Consider the following 16995-nt stretch of genomic DNA (forward strand, 5'->3'; position numbering starts at 1 on the left):
AAGAGATGGGCAATTATTCTCCCATCATATTTCTCCACTCTTGAAAATGTTTTTTTTTTTTTAAATTGTGCTGGTGGACCGTTCTGTTCTTTTCACATAGGTGTAATGAAATAATGACGGCTGTCCACTGAATGGGACACACACACCATCTCTCTCTTTCACACACACACACACACGCATGCATCCTCTCTCTATATCACAAACATACACAGTTTCCTATTAACATCAACCTTAGGAAATAGAAAGTTTTAGTGAAGTTTCATATTCAGAACTCTATTTCATATTTCTTTCTATTATTGAACTTCCTGCTAATATAAAACAAGAACATAATGTATCGATTAAGAAATGTTAAATTGTTTTCATCAGATTTACTCTTGTAAAGAACTTAAAACTATGCGAAATATTTCAAATGACTCCTAATGGCGTCCTTGGACAAAAAAGTGCACAAGCAAATCCAATGGCTAAAAACAACAAAAACGGCTAGCACTTAATAATATAAGAGCAAGTGACTAAAATAGATTGCTAGTTTACCTGAGATGGTTCTGTGTTGGTACTGAACATTAATAATAATAATAATAAAATTAAAAAATCTAAATTAAATTAAACACTCAAAATCATTAAAAGACAGAGTCTTGTCGCGTTGTTCCTTCAATTTAATGTAAAGAATAAACATTCTTTTAGATTACATAGATTAACGTTTTAGTAAATATGTAGCTAAATCATTTCTGAACTGTATTTGTTCTATTGCATTGTATTTATAAAATACAGGCAATCACATTTACTCTTAGATTTACCAAGCACATCATCTTGGAAGCCTTAAAGGGATAGTTCACCCAAAAATGAAAATTCTCTCATCATTTACTCACACTCATGCCATCCCAGATGTGTATGACTTTCTTTCTTCTGCAGAACACAAATGAAGATTTTTAGAAGAATATTTCAGCTCTGTAGGTCCATATAATGCAAGTGAATGGGTGCCAAATCTTTGAAGCTCCAAAATCCACATAAAGGCAACATAAAATGAATCCATAAGATTGCAGTGATTAAATCAAGAGTCCTTTTTTTACTATAAATTCTCCTCCCTGCTCAGTCAATCTTCACTTTCACATTCTTCTTATTCTGTTTATGGTGATTCACATTCTTAGTGCATGTCTCCCCCTACTGGGCAGAGAGGAGAATTTATGATAAAACTGACTTAAATATTGATCTGTTTCTCACCCACACCTATAATATCGTGTCTGAACACTTGGATTTAACCACTGGTGTCATATGGATTACTTTTATGTTCCCTTTATGTGGATTTTGGAGCTTCAAACTTTTGGTACCCATTCACTTGCATTGTGAGGACCTACAGAGCTGAAATATTCTTTTAAAAATCTTAATTTGTGTTCTGCAGAAGAAAGTCATACACATCTGCAATGCCAGGAGGGTGAGTAAATCATGAGAGAATTTTCAGTTTTGGGTGAACTATCCCTTTAAAAACTCGCAACAGTTCAAATGTACCATTGTCAAGTATACCGATATAATATTAGAGCTATATTACCAATAAAGTTTGACCACTAGTGTCATAAAAATATGTTGTAAACATCTGTTAATTTTTCAACATCATTTAGCTACCGCCCAGATACAGTGACTCAATGTCCATATCATAGTCTTTCCTGGGAGTGTCCTCTGGGCTGGAGAACTCCTCTCCCAGCATCCTCCACCACGGGAGACGCATGCTCTGGATCAAAGCAGTGTGTGACTGGCGGGCGCGTGTAGCCACAGGGACAGAACGGCTCAGGAACAGGAAAACATCTTCCGCTCTGGCATCCTTCAGGGATGGGGCATCTGAAATAATACAGAAGATATGTGCAGTATGAGATGATGTATTTCAGTGTAATTTTGTACTGATTACAAACTGCACAGATAAAACTGTAATCAGTAACGTAAACTTTTAGATTACACTTTAAAGTAATCAAATATGATTACTTTTGGATTACTTACTGCATGTTTTGATGAAAATCAAATTGTATACGTGTATTAAAGAATAGTTCACACAAAAATGGAAATTCTCTCATCATTTACTCACCATCATGCAAATCCAGATGTGTAGGACTTACTTTTTTCTGCAGAACACAAATGAAGATTTTTAAAAGAATATTTCAGCTCTGTAGTTTCATTCAATGCAAGGAAACAGGGTCCAAAACTTTGAAGCTCAAAAAAGCACATAAAGGAAGCATAAAAGTAACCCATATGACTCCAGTGGTTAAATATATGTCTACAGAAGCGATATGATAGGTGTGGGTGAGAAACAGATCAATATTTAAGTCCTTTTTTACTCTAAATTCTCCTGGCTGTCAAGTAGGTGGCGATATGCACAAAGAAAGTGAATTGCCAAAAACACATCGCCACACCTATCATATTACTTCATAAGACGTGGATTAAACCACTGGAGTCTTATGGATTACATTTATGCTGCCTTGATGTGCTTTTTGAGCTTCAAAGTTTTGGACCATGTTGACTTATATCAGGGGTGTCAAACTCGGTTCCTGGAGGGCCACAGTCCAGCAGAATTTAGCTCCAACCCTAATTAAACACACCTGAAGCAGCTAATCAAGGTCTTCAGGCGTGCTTGAAGATTACAAGGAGGCATTTTGGAGCAGGGCTGGAACTAAACTCTGCAGGGCTGCGGCCCTCCAGGAACGGAGTTTGACACCCCTGACTTATATTGTATGAACCTACAGAGCCGAAATATTCTTCTAAAAATCTTAGGTGAAGTTGATCAGAAGAAAGAAAGTCACACATCTGGGATGGCATGAGGATGTGTAAATGATAAGAGAATTATAATTTTTGGGAGAACTATCCCTTTAAGTACCAATTCACAATCCTTTCATTAAACATGTATGTTTCAGTTCTTACACTTTGCATTTCATGACTATAGCTTCAGATTTTGGTACATACTTAGTAAAAGCTCGATGTCTGTGTTGATCTGTGCGAGAAGAGCCTGTCTGTGCTGCTCCTGTGCTCGATCAGATGCTCTGTTGACCAGGTGCTGGTGTAGGAGACTCTGAGCTCTCTGATGGAGCTCCATACTGCCCTCTGCTGACATCACAGATGACTGCACAACACAAAATCCATCATCACAGCTCAAGTTGAGATAAATGGTAATTTTGACACTGGATAAACATCTGGATAAAAGTATAGGGTGTTTTAAATGGATGTTTTAGTTCCCAAAGGTTTCATTTATAGTAGGTGCCAGTAGTAACTCACAGGATGTAGAGAGATGTGCTCCTCTATCTGTCTCCTGAGCTCCGTCCTCCTACTGTCAGTCAGTCCTTTGGGTCCCTTGAATGGTGTCAGAATAACCCTTTGCGCTTTACGACGTTTTAGAAACCGCAGAATCTGTCAGATATTCACAATTATAAGCAAATTCATTCACAAACTTTATATACACTACCAGGCAAAAAAAAACAAAAACAAAATGGATGATTTAGACTGGATAGTGAAGGAAAAGCAGCCAACAAGTGCCCAGCATACATGAGAACTCCTTCAATACTGTTTAAAAAGCATCCCAGGTAGAAGTTGAAGTTTGCTGAGAGAATGCCCAGAGAACGTGTAGAGCTGTAATCTAGACAAAGGGTGGCTACTTTAAAGAAGCTAAAATATAAGATAGATATATATATATATAGTCACTATATATTCATCATACTTTCTTTTGTGTTATTTCATAGTTTTGAAGACTTTTATTCTATAATGTGAAAAATAGTAATAATGACGAATGAGTAGGTGTGCCCAAACAGGTAGTGTACACTCAGTGATCACTTTATTAGGTACACCTGTACACCTACTAATTCATGCGATTATCTAATCAGCCAATCTTGTGACAGCAGTGCAATGCATAATATCATGCAGATACAGGTCAGGAGCTTCAGTTAATATTCACATCAACCATCACAATGGGGAAAAAATGTGACCTCAGTGATTTCGACAGTGGCATGATTGTTGGTGCCAGATGGGCTGGTTTGAGTATTTCTGTAACTGCTGATCTCCTGGGATTTTCACGCACAACAGTCTCTAGAATTTACTCCGAAAGGTACCAAAAACAAAAAAAACATCCAGAAAGCAGCAGTTCTATGTAACGCCATATTGTGCATGAGAAGCTATTCTGCTCACTACAATTGTACAGAGTGGTTATCCGAGTTACTGTAGTCTTTCTGTCAGCTCGAACCAGTCTGGCCATTCTCCATTGACCTCTCTCATCAACAAGGCATTTCTGTCTGCAGAACTGCAGTTTTTTGTTTTTCGCACCATTCGGAGTAAATTCTAGAGACTGTTATGTGTGAAAATCCCAGGAGATCAGCAGTTACAGAAATACTCAAACCAGCCCATCTGGCACCAACAATCATGCCACGCTCCAAATCACTGAGATCAAATTTTTTCCCCATTCTGATGGTTGTTCTGAATATTAACTGAAGCTCCTGTCCCATATCTGCATGATATTATGCATTGCACTGCTGTCACACGATCGGCTGATTAGATAATCACATGAATATGTAGGTACACAGGTGTACCTCATAAAGAGGTCACTGAGTGTATATCTGCTAAATGACAACAAAGATCATTAGTGTCATATAAAAAGTCTGTGTTTAACACAAACTGAACATATTATACTGTAATATGTGCCACTTTGACCTTAACATTAAAAGCGTTGCCGATAGTGCCAATGGTAGGGTGATTTTATGAGTTTGATTGCAAGATGTGGGAGGTGTGCACACTCAACATTGAAAACGTGTATTTGAGCTTAGAACAGAGAAAAGTCTCTGCGATTGTTTAGAAACATTTATTGCAGAAAGTGATAAGGAGGATGCCCTTGGTGACTTTACATTCAAGAAGTGAGGTCTTGGAATGTTTGGAAACAAAACGGAAAACAGAAATGAATTACAAGGAATCGTGACAATCAGACTTTGCAAATTGCCCGGTAATCGTTGGCTTCAAAAGTTCAGCGGCAAAGGGGTCAGAAGTGAAATTTGAACTTGAGATGCAACACTTTACATAGCTTGACCTGCGTGCAATGCGACGCAATGTGACAGAGGCATTGCTGATGCTTTACTCCATAGAATTCAGTGCATTAGGCAACAGGGCCTTTAGTTCTACACTCACAGCTCTCTGCAGAGTGACAGCAGCTTTGTGTTGTTTTAGAATGTATTTGCGTTGCTGGAAGTTTCGTCTCTCACTGTGTCCTCTCCACACTCTCTGAATCAGCACGGCTGCCTTCTTCTCCAGCTCCCCCATGTATCTCTCCACGTGGGCTGGGAGAGGTGGACATTTACAGCATTAACCACTCCTTATATTACAGCAACCTTTTACTTAAAGTGATAGTTCACCCAAAAATAACAATTCTCTCACCATTTACTCACCCTCAGGCCATCCCAGATATATATGACTTTTTTCTTCTGCAAAGCACAAACAAAGATTTTTGAACAATATCTCAGCTCTGTAGGTCCATACAATACAAGTGAATGGTGACCAGAACATTGAAGCTCCAAAAGGCACATAAAGGCAGCATAAAAGTAATCCAGACTCCAGTGGTTTAATCTATGTTTTAAGAAGCGATATGATAGGTGTGGGTGAGAAACAGATCAATATTTAAGTCCTTTTTTACTATAAATCTCCACTTTCACTTCTACATTCTACTTATTTTGTTCTTTATGCATGAAGACTGCATATCGCCACCTACTGGTCGGGGCTGGTTAAAAGTAGAGATTTATAGTAAAAAAGGACTTAAATATTGATCTTTTTCTCACCTGCACCTATCATTTCGCTTCTGAAGACATGGATTTAACCACTGGAGTTGTATGGATTACTTTTATGCTGCCTTTATGTGCTTTTTGAAGATTCAAAGTTGTGGCCACCATTCACTTGCATTGCATGCACTTACAGAGCTGAGATATTCTTCTAAAAATCTTCATTTGTGTTCTGCAGAAGTAACTGGGATGGCATAAGGGTTAGTAAATGAAGAGAGAATTTTCATTTTTGGTGAACTATTCCTTTAAGGGTTCTGTGTGAAATTATGCATGTGTTACCAGCTGGTAGTATTTCCATCAGATGAAGCTGGCGCTGGCGGAACTGTCTCATGGCTCTCTGTCTTCGCAGACACACTTGATGACGTAACTCCTCTTCTGCATGTTGTCGCTCAGCATGTTCCTGTTGACGCCTCCGCTTTTCCCTAAAAGCCACCGGCAAATTGCCGCAACAATCAAAAACTAGATTAGCAATTTCTTCAGTAAATACCAGTGCTTGCTAAGCAGCAAAACAGCGTTAACACTTTAGGCAAGCTTAGGTTTTAAGTTCTGGTTCTGTGTAACGAAACAGCGTTGCTGTTGTTATGACACTCGGAGCATGTCTTGCTTTCTGTCACTGCATGAGAATCAACACACAATGTGACACTGCCTCTGTAAAGGCAGTTACATGGTTAAACAGATGCAAGCAAGAAAAGATGAATCACAATTCAATATGCAAATAGTTGTACTACAATTGCAATTACAGTTTTATTAATACTGAGGATTCAGACATCGTACTCATCTGACATACAGATTTTGGCATACTATATACAGTAGTAGGGACGTAGACATATTTGGGCATGGGGAGGATCATTATTTCCTAACCTGAAGCTGCGTTGTAATGTGCTGACAGCTCTGGGCAGTTTCTTAAGTCTTTTTCTGGTCTGATGGGCTCTCCAGGTGGCCTGGATTACACATGCTGCTCTCACTTGCTCCTCAGAGGACTCCTTAACATCATGCTGAGTACATAAATAATGTAATGTAAGAATGTAAATACAAGCAAACAACTAAATTTAAGATAAGACATATCCAGTGTGAAATTCATTATAACTATAACCCCAAAATCTCTATAAATCACTGTGTAATACAAATCAATCCAATTTAATAACAGTTTAACATGGACAGCCGATAACTGAACTACTCCTCATGAATGGAACACAGTGCTTGCAGGAAGTGGATTTGGTACAGTGATGCCAAATTACAGTTGGTGGCAGCTGACCTCAGTGTCTCTCCATGGGACATCTGACCGCAGTCGGTCAATAAATTGATCCAGTGCAGCATCAAAGCCTTTACCACGCCAATCTTTCAAAGCCAAATCATCCAAACCTGCAGCACAAACACAGACCACTGTTAGGTCAGCATTAGTGTGGTGAAATAGCCAATTAAAGAAAGCTAAAGGTCTAGGACCAGGAAACAAAATGAACGCTCGTCAAGCGCCAATCGAGAGTAATTATTTGCTTTGGCGAGTAAATAAAATGGATTTACATGCCAGTGACTGCCTACTTTATAAGAACTGCAACATAATACATGTCAAACTGTAAGAACGACAGCTGGACTCTAATGTTAGTGTCGTGAGCAATTCAAATCAAATCATCAACAAAAGAAAATATCTGTTGCGTCTATCTGTATGTGTGTATATATATATATATATATATATATATATATATATATATATATATATATATATATATATATGCAGTTGTGCTCAAAATTTTGCATACCCTGGCAGAAATAGTCTTTTATTTAAGGATAGTGATCATATGAAGCCATTTATTGTCACACAGTTGTTTGGCTCCTTTTTAAATCATAATGATAACAGAAATCACCCAAATGGCCCTGATCAAAAGTTTACACCCTTGAATGTTTGGCCTTGTTACAGACACACAAGGTGACACACACAGGTTTAAATGTCAATTAAAGGTTAATTTCCCACACTTGTGGCTTTTTTTCTGGCTAAATTGCAATTAGTGTCTGTGTATAAATAGTCAATGAGTTTGTTAGCTCTCACGTGGATGCACTGAGCAGGCTATATACTGAGTCATGGGGAGCAGAAAAGAACTGTCAAAAGACCTCTGTAACAAGGTAATGGAACTTTATAAAGATGGAAAAGGATATAAAAAGATGCCAGTCAGTGCTGTTCAGTCACTTATTAAGAAGTGGAAAATTCTGGGATCTCTTGATACCAAGCCAAGGTCAGGTAGACCAAGAAAGATTTCAGCCACAACTGCCAGAAGAATTGTTCGGGATACAAAGAAAAACCCACATGTAACCTCAGGAGAAATACAGGCTGCTCTGAAAAAGACGGTGTGGTTGTTTCAAGGAACACAATATGACAATACGTGAACAAAAATGAGCTGCATGGTCGAGTTGCCAGAAAGAAGCCTTTACTGTGCCAATGCTACAAAAAAGCCTGGTTACAATATGCCCGACAACACCTTGACACGCCTCACAGCTTCTGGCACACTGTAATTCGGAGTGACGAGACCAAAATAGAGCTTTATGCTCACAACCATAAGCGCTATGTTTGGAGAAGGGTCAACAAGGCCTATAGTGAAAAGAATACCATCCCCACTGTGAAGCATGGCGGTGGCTCACTGATGTTTTGGGGGTGTGTGAGCTCTAAAGTTTCCTCTAAAGGGAATCTTGTGAAAATTGATTGCAAGACAAATGCAGCATGTTATCAGAAAATACTGGCAGACAATTTGCATTCTTCTGCACGAAAGCTGCGCATGGGACCCTCTTGGACTTTCCAGCACGACAATGACCTTAAGCACAAGTTGACCCTCCAGTGGTTACAGCAGAAAAAGGTGAAGGTTCTGAAGTGGCCATCACAGTCTCCTGACCTTAATATCATCGAGCCACTCTGGGGAGATCTCAAATGTGCAGTTCATGCAAGACGACCAAAGATTTTGCATACCACCTGCAAGAATTTGGGGCCTCATAGACAACTATTACAAAAGACTGCACGCTGTCATTGATGCTAAAGGGGGCAATACACAGTATTAAGAACTAAGGGTATGCAGACTTTTGAACAGGGGTCATTTCATTTTTTTCTTTGTTGCCATGTTTTGTTTTATGATTGGGCCATTCTGTTATAACCTACAGTTGAATATGAATCCCATAAGAAATAAAAGAAATGTGTTTTGCCTGCTCACTCATGTTTTCTTTAAAAATGGTACATATATTACCAATTCTCCAAAGGTATGCAAATTTTGAGCACAACTGTATATGTATGCATGTATCTACAGCTCTGGAAAAAATTAAAGAGACCACTGCAAAATTATCAGTTTCTCTGGATTTACTATTTATAGGTGGTCCAGGGTCTTGATCCGGTGGTCCTCCATCCACACCTTGATTGACCCATCTGTGTGGCATGGAGCATTGTCCTGCTGGAAAAACCAATCCTCAGATTTGGGGAACATTGTCAGAGCAGAAGGAAGCCCGTTTTTTTCCAGAATGTACGTAGCTTGATTCATGCGTCCTTCACAAAAAAGAATCTGCTCGATTCCAGCCTTGCTGAAGCACCCCCAGAACATCACCGATCCTCCACCTGGTCGTCTATCAGTTAGACGGAGACCTGGAGAGGCCTTCAAGCCACAGTGTCTCACACTCTGAGTGACAGTTTGGTGGAGGATCGGTGATGATCTGAGGGTGCTTCAGCAAGGTTGGAATCGGGCAGATTCGTCTTTGTGAAGGACGCATGAATCAAGCTACGTACAAGGTTATTCTGGAAGAAAACTTGCTTCCTTCTGCTCTGACAATGTTCCCCAACTCTGAGGATTGTTTTTTCCAGCAGGACAATGCTCCGTGCCACACAGACGGGTCAATCAAGGTGTGGATGGAGGACCACCGGATCAAGACCCTGTCATAGCCAGCCCAATCTCCTGACCTGAACCCCATTGAAAACCTCTGGAATGTGTTCAAGAGGAAGATGGATGGCCACAAGCCATCAAACAAAGCCAAGCTGCTTGAATTTTTGCACCAGGAGTGGCATAAAGTCACCCAACAGCAATGTGAAAGACTGGTAGAGAGCATGCCAAGACGCATGAAAGCTGTGATTGAAAATCAAGGTTATTCCACCAAATAATGATGTCTGAACTCTTCCTAAGTTAAAACATTAGTATTGTGTTGTTTAAAAATGAATATAAACTTGTTTTCTTTGCATTATTCGAGGTCTGAAAACACTGCATCTTTTTTGTTATTTTGACCAGTTGTCATTTTCTGCAAATAAATGCTCTAAATGACAATATTTTTATTTGGAATTTGGGAGAAATGTTGTCAGTAGTTTATAGAATAAAACAAAAATGTTCATTTTACTCAAACACATACCTATAAATAGTAAATCCAGAGAAACTGAAAATCTTGCAGTGGTCTCAATTTTTTTCCAGAGCTACATATATATAAAATAATCAAAAAGCTGTTTTTATACACAGTAAGAAATATTTATGGCTGGTAAAAATTAAATTGCCATTGGCAGGTGTGGCAAAAGGTTCATTTTGGACCCTCATCAGGACATACTGAGATCTGTATAATGTGACTCTACCTCTGTATCGTTTGTAAATGAGCTGATGGGTTGAGTTGCTGTTGTCCATAATCAGTATGAGGGTCTTCACAGCTGCTCTGCCAATTACAGGATTTGAGCTACTGGACATTTTATATACAATATCATCTGCAATGCCAGTAAGAGCTCTGTTGCCCATATCAGCTAAAACAGCACTGCAGAAAAAAAGAGGGTGAGAGACAAAGACCAAAGGATATTTTCCAAACTGCAGCAGTTGCATGGCCAAAGCTTGTGGTATGGAACTGGTGGCTTGCTGTTGTACCTGTTTGCCCTGAAAATATCGTTCCACATTTTTATAGTAACAAAGGCAACGTCATCGTCTTCACACATTTGGACACTCTCAAAATGTTTAGACCTCAATACTGAGAAGAGAACGTTTAATTAAGTTTAGTTTCTCTTGCAGTTAAAAAACATCTTTAAATACAGCTTATAAATGCTCTCAATCTGATGATAAAACGTCGCTTTCTCATCACTTACCATGATGAATAAGATGTCTATGAGCCCTGAGGAGCCAGCCAATGGAATCAAAGACTTTTCTAAACAAACGAATCATCTCATTTTGTGCCTTGTCCTGTTGTGGAGAGAAATCAAAATCTGTTGTTAAAGGGATAGTTCACCCAAAAATGAAAATTATTTCATCAGTTACTCCCATATGTGTATGACTTTCTTTCATCTGCTGAACCCAAATGAAGATTTTTAGAAGAATATCTCAGCTCTGTAGGTCCATACAATGCAAGTGAACTTAGAAGGTCCAAAAATGACAAAGGCAGCATAAAAGTAATCCATAAGACTGCAGTGGTTAAATCCATATCTTCTGAAGCAAGTGAAAATTTAGATTTACAGTTAAAAAGGAAAATTAGTTAAATAGGAATCTGTTTCTCACCCACACCTATCATATCGCTTCAGAAGATATAGATTTAACCACTGGAGTTTTACAGATTCATTTTTTGCTGCCTTTTAGGCCTTCAAAATTCTGGTCACCATTCACTTGCATTGTGAGGACCAACAGAGCTGAAATATTCTTCGTTTTTTTTTTGCAGAAGAAAGAAAGTTATACACATCTGGGATGGCATGAGGGTGAGTAAATGATGAGAGAATTTTCATTTTTGGGTGAACTATCCCTTTAAGTATAATTTTCAATTTTCGAGTCAAAACCCGGCAGCACCAAATTAATGTATTAATGCATCATATCTAACAATAACTTAGTGAAGACTTGGAAAGAACTGAGAATATACTTTTTACTTTTAATAATATTTTCCTTGTATCTAGATTAGCCGTGCATGTACAGTATATGTAGTAATTATACATAGTTGTTAAAAGGGTCTACATTCACAGAATGAGACATCCACAAAGAAATGTGTGATGCAGCAGTTTCCTTCAGGATCAAAGCACGTTTCATTTTTTCAGGCAACATGAAATGGTGTTGTTTTACTTAAATTTACTTAACCGGTTATAATTGGTTACCAGCGTTTAAAAATGACTTTCACTCCGGAACAACTGAAAATGGCATTTTCGGTTACATTCTGCATAAAAAAAAAATTAGTTTGTTTTCAGTTTTCGTTCATTGAACTGTTTTTAGTCCCTGAGTGCTACTGTGTTAACTGATTGTCAACTGCACGGAAGGGTTGACATATAAAAGTGGCTTTGGACAAGCCTGTTTTCATGGTAAAACTGTGCAATCAAATGGGCCCAGTAGCAAGAAACCCCTTCAATTAAGAAAACTCTCAGTTATAATTGTAAAGACATTATCACTAAGGGTTTTCCTGACTTAAGCAGTTTCTTGCAACTGGGCCTGGTTGTTATGGCAAAATAAGCCCTGACAGGGACCCCAAAATGAAGCGTCTTGTATCACTCTGAAGGGGTTTATTTTGCGATTATGACTGTAAATTACGCCGCCACTTTGTGCATGGCTATTTACCAAATAAGTAAATAAATACAATTTTGATTAGAGCTGACATTATTTTATTATGCAAGATCACAGCTATGAAATAAATCATTTTCCTGGGACAACGATCAATCAAACAGTACTATACAAAAAAAATTAGCCCGGAATGGAAGTATACAGGTGCATCTCAATAAATTAGAATGTCGTGGAAAAGTTCATTTATTTCAGTAATTCAACTCAAATTGTGAAACTCGTGTATTAAATAAATTCAATGCACACAGACTGAAGTAGTTTAAGTCTTTGGTTCTTTTAATTGTGATGATTTTGGCTCACATTTAACAAAAACCCACCAATTCACTATCTCAAAAAATTAGAATATGGTGACATGCCAATCAGCTAATCAACTCAAAACACCTGCAAAGGTTTCCTGAGCCTTCAAAATGGTCTCTCAGTTTGGTTCACTAGGGTACACAATCATGGGGAAGACTGCTGATCTGACAGTTGTCCAGAAGACAATCATTGACACCCTTCACAAGGAGGGTAAGCCACAAACATTCATTGCCAAAGAAGCTGGCTGTTCACAGAGTGCTGTATCCAAGCATGTTAACAGAAAGTTGAGTGGAAGGAAAAAGTGTGGAAGAAAAAGATGCACAACCAACCGAGAGAACCGCAGCCTTATGAGGATTGTCAAGCAAAATCGATTCAAGAATTTGGGTGAACTTCACAAGGAATGGACTGAGGCTGGGGTCAAGGCATCAAGAGCCACCACACACAGACGTGTCAAGGAATTTGGCTACAGTTGTCGTATTCCTCTTGTTAAGCCACTCCTGAACCACAGACAACGTCAGAGGCATCTTACCTGGGCTAAGGAGAAGAAGAACTGGACTGTTTCCCAGTGTTCCAAAGTCCTCTTTTCGGATGAGAGCAAGTTTTGTATTTCATTTGGAAACCAAGGTCCTAGAGTCTGGAGGAAGGGTGGAGAAGCTCATAGCCCAAGTTGCTTGAAGTCCAGTGTTAAGTTTCCACAGTCTGTGATGATTTGGGGTGCAATGTGTTGGTGCAATGCTTGTGTTGGTCCATTGTGTTTTTTGAAAACCAAAGTCACTGCACCCGTTTACCAAGAAATTTTGGAGCACTTCATGCTTCCTTCTGCTGACCAGCTTTTTAAAGATGCTGATTTCATTTTCCAGCAGGATTTGGCACCTGCCCACACTGCCAAAAGCACCAAAAGTTGGTTAAATGACCATGGTGTTAGTGTGCTTGACTGGCCAGCAAACTCACCAGACCTGAACCCCATAGAGAATCTATGGGGTATTGTCAAGAGGAAAATGAGAAACAAGAGACCAAAAAATGCAGATGAGCTGAAGGCCACTGTCAAAGAAACCTGGGCTTCCATACCACCTCAGCAGTGCCACAAACTGATCACCTCCATGCCATGCCGAATTGAGGCAGTAATTAAAGCAAAATGAGCCCCTACCAAGTATTGAGTACATATACAGTAAATGAACATACTTTCCAGAAGGCCAACAATTCACTAAAAATGTTTTTTTAATTGGTCTTATGATGTATTCTAATTTTTTGAGAGAGTGAATTGGTGGGTTTTTGTTAAATGTGAGCCAAAATCATCACAATTAAAAGAACCAAAGACTTAAACTACTTCAGTCTGTGTGCACTGAATTTATTTAATACACGAGTTTCACAATTTGAGTTGAATTACTGAAATAAATGAACTTTTCCACGACATTCTAATTTATTGAGATGCATCTGTAGGTCTCTGCAGAACAGTAATGGGTGTTTTCAAATCAGTGGGCATTTCCAAACCGGGATGGGCGTTTCTAAACTATCCAATGAAAGCAGGGAACCTCAGCGTGGAAATCAGTGGGCGTTTCCAAACCGGGATGGGCATTTCTAAACTAGCCAATGAAAGTAGGGAATCTCAGCGTAGAAATCAGTGGGCGTTTCCAAACCGGGATGGGCGTTTCTAAACTATCCAATGAAAGCAGGGAACCTCAGTGTAGAAATCAGTGGGCGTTTCCAAACCGGGATGGGCGTTTCTAAACTAGCCAATGAAAGTAGGGAATCTCAGTGTAGAAATCAGTGGGCGTTTCCAAACCGGGATGGGCGTTTCTAAACTATCCAATGAAAGCAGGGAACCTCAGCGTAGAAATCAGTGGCCGTTTCCAAACCGGGATGGGCGTTTCTAAACTATCCAATGAAAGCAGGGAACCTCAGTGTAGAAATCAGTGGGCGTTTCCAAACCGGGATGGGCGTTTCTAAACTAGCCAATGAAAGTAGGGAATCTCAGTGTAGAAATCAGTGGGCGTTTCCAAACCGGGATGGGCGTTTCTAAACTATCCAATGAAAGCAGGGAATCTCAGTTTAGAAATCAGTGGGCGTTTCTAAACTATCCAATGAAAGTAGGGAATCTCAATGGTTTGAAAATGCCCACTGATTGGGAAAAGCCCATTTTTGTTCTGCAGAGATATAAGTCTCCCAGAATGCCACGATTGACCAATCAGAATCAAATAGTTTACCCTTGGGTTAGCCCCCAATAACTAACCCAACCCCTGCTTCATTATGTTCCTTATCTGATTACACTGTCCTGTCTTACCCTCAGAGCTCTGTTCATTAGACGGTCTGCAAGAAAAAGAAGATTTTCAACCATGGATGGCAAAAATTCTTGAGTGAACACGTCCATGCCTCTGAAAGTGCCAAGACCCACACAGCACATGCTAGAAGGACATGGGATCACACATTAAAACTCCATAAGACTGCAAATGAAAATGCATCTATTTGTAATTCATTTAAAATTGGAATACCTGAGAATGTCTGCCATCTGTGTCTGGACTGCATAGCCCTGTTCAATCCTGGCTGGACTCAGTCTCAGGGTAGATGAGCAGTACTGCAGCACACCATATGAGTAAAGACTCTGTTTACACGCCTCCAGTTCCCTCTGATCTCCCAACGACTTTCTGCCTAGAAGATCTGTGTGAAAGGTGTTTTTTGAATGTGGCAGATGCATGGTATTGTTTCAAGCATTGACAGCCGTTTTAGCACCTAAAGCAATTAAAATGTGTACAAACTTTAACCTAAAATCTTGATTTAAAAAGTCCACATCAATGTTATTTGTCAACAACCAACAATCTAAGAGTTATAAAAGCATGGTGTGTAAAGTGATAAAACCCCAAACTCAACGACGAACAAAAGACAGGACTCCCATTTCATTTATCTCCACCTTTTAATTTTGACAGCACGTCGTGGATCTTTTGTTCCGATTCTTCTCGCGTGACTGCGACCAGCTCTTTATATTCTGGGTTAATTTCGTCCCCTGATGGCCCCATCGCGCTCAGAGGTTGGGAAAAACGTTTGAAGTCACAAAACCAACGACGATTAAAATGTATGCTGATATTAGCAGTTTATTTTCCTTTTCCTGGTTGATATGTTTGGTGAAGCTGAAGTATTCATTCTCTGCACAGGAAAAGCGACAAAACAGACAGGAGCATGAGTCGGGTTTCCACAGCAACATCTACGCCATCAACCTGCGACTTCTTCTTCTTCTTTTGTTTTTTGGCGATTCGCAGTCTATGTGTATATCGCCACCTATTGAACTGTATGCAATCATGAGTTATTTGGTTCATCTTTTCCTTTACCCTTCCATTTTCCTTCTCTCCCTGCTGTCGTACACAACTCCCTTTAAAAAAAAAAAAAATGTGTTTTGTCCCCACTCTAGTTCAATCAAGACCCCATGATTCAGATGGCGCTGCGTGTTCAGCACACAGAACCCCTCATGATCCTATAAGTGTGGAATAGCATCATTAATCTAATGTATATTAAATTATTTTATTCAAACCTGTACTGATACTCCATCAAAATCCTGTACCCTACTTGATCCCCATTATACTCCCAACCCAATACAAATTCCAAATCCTTATCTTTTCGACCTTTTTTTATTTAAATATACAGGTGCATCTAAAAAAATTAGAATATTGTGGAAAAGTTGAATTTTGCACGAATTACAGTGGCAGTGTCGCATTCCTAGTGTCAAGCCACCCCTGAACCAGAGACAACGTCAGAAGCGTCTTACCTGGGCTAAGGAAAAAAAAAAAGAACTGGACCATTGCTCAGTGGTCCAAAGTCTTCTTTTCAGATGAAAGTAAATTATGCATTTCATTTGGAAATCAAGGTCCCAGAGTCTGGAGGAAGAGTGGAGAGGCACAAAATCCAAGTTGCTTGAAGTCCAGTGTGAAGTTTCCACAGTCGGTGATGATTTGGGGTGCCATGTCATCTGCTGGTGTTGGTCCACTGTGTTTTCTCAAGTGAGAGTCAATGCAGCCGTCTACCAGGAGATTTTAGAGCACTTCATGCTTCCATCTGCTGACAAGCTTTATGGAGATGCTGATTTCCTTTTCCAGCAAGACTTGGCACCTGCCCACAGTGCCAAAACTACTAGTAACTGGTTTGCTGACCATGGTATTACTGAGCTTGATTGGCCAGCTAACTCGCCTGACCTGAACCCCATAGAGAATCTATGGGGTATTGTCAAGAGGAAAATGAGAGACACCAGACCCAACAATACAGATGAGCTAAAGGCAGGCTATCAAAGCAACCTGGGCTTCCATAACACCTCAGCAGTGCCACAGGCTGATTGCCTCCATGCCACGCCGCACTGATGCAGTAATTTGTGCAAAAGGAGCCTCAACCAAGTATTGAGTGCATAAATTAACATA

At 39.5% G+C, this 16995-nt stretch overlaps 1 protein-coding gene across 1 annotated transcript; it reads right to left on the bottom strand.

Annotated features, from left to right (window-relative positions):
* Positions 1-1398: 1398 nt before the first annotated feature.
* Positions 1399-15799, bottom strand: iqcb1 (IQ motif containing B1). Its single transcript, XM_051712384.1, has 13 exons — positions 15504-15799; positions 15088-15253; positions 14880-15000; positions 10861-10954; positions 10646-10745; positions 10366-10538; positions 7042-7148; positions 6648-6781; positions 6066-6208; positions 5143-5291; positions 3253-3384; positions 2944-3100; positions 1399-1830 (listed from the first exon to the last, which is right to left on the bottom strand). Exons 1-13 carry the CDS (start codon positions 15607-15609, stop codon positions 1610-1612), a joined length of 1803 nt encoding a protein of 600 aa, XP_051568344.1. The 5' UTR covers positions 15610-15799; the 3' UTR covers positions 1399-1609.
* Between the last annotated feature and the right edge of the window lie 1196 nt (positions 15800-16995).

The sequence above is a fragment of the Myxocyprinus asiaticus genome, chromosome 12, assembly GCF_019703515.2.
Source record: "Myxocyprinus asiaticus isolate MX2 ecotype Aquarium Trade chromosome 12, UBuf_Myxa_2, whole genome shotgun sequence".
NCBI lineage: Eukaryota > Metazoa > Chordata > Actinopteri > Cypriniformes > Catostomidae > Myxocyprinus > Myxocyprinus asiaticus.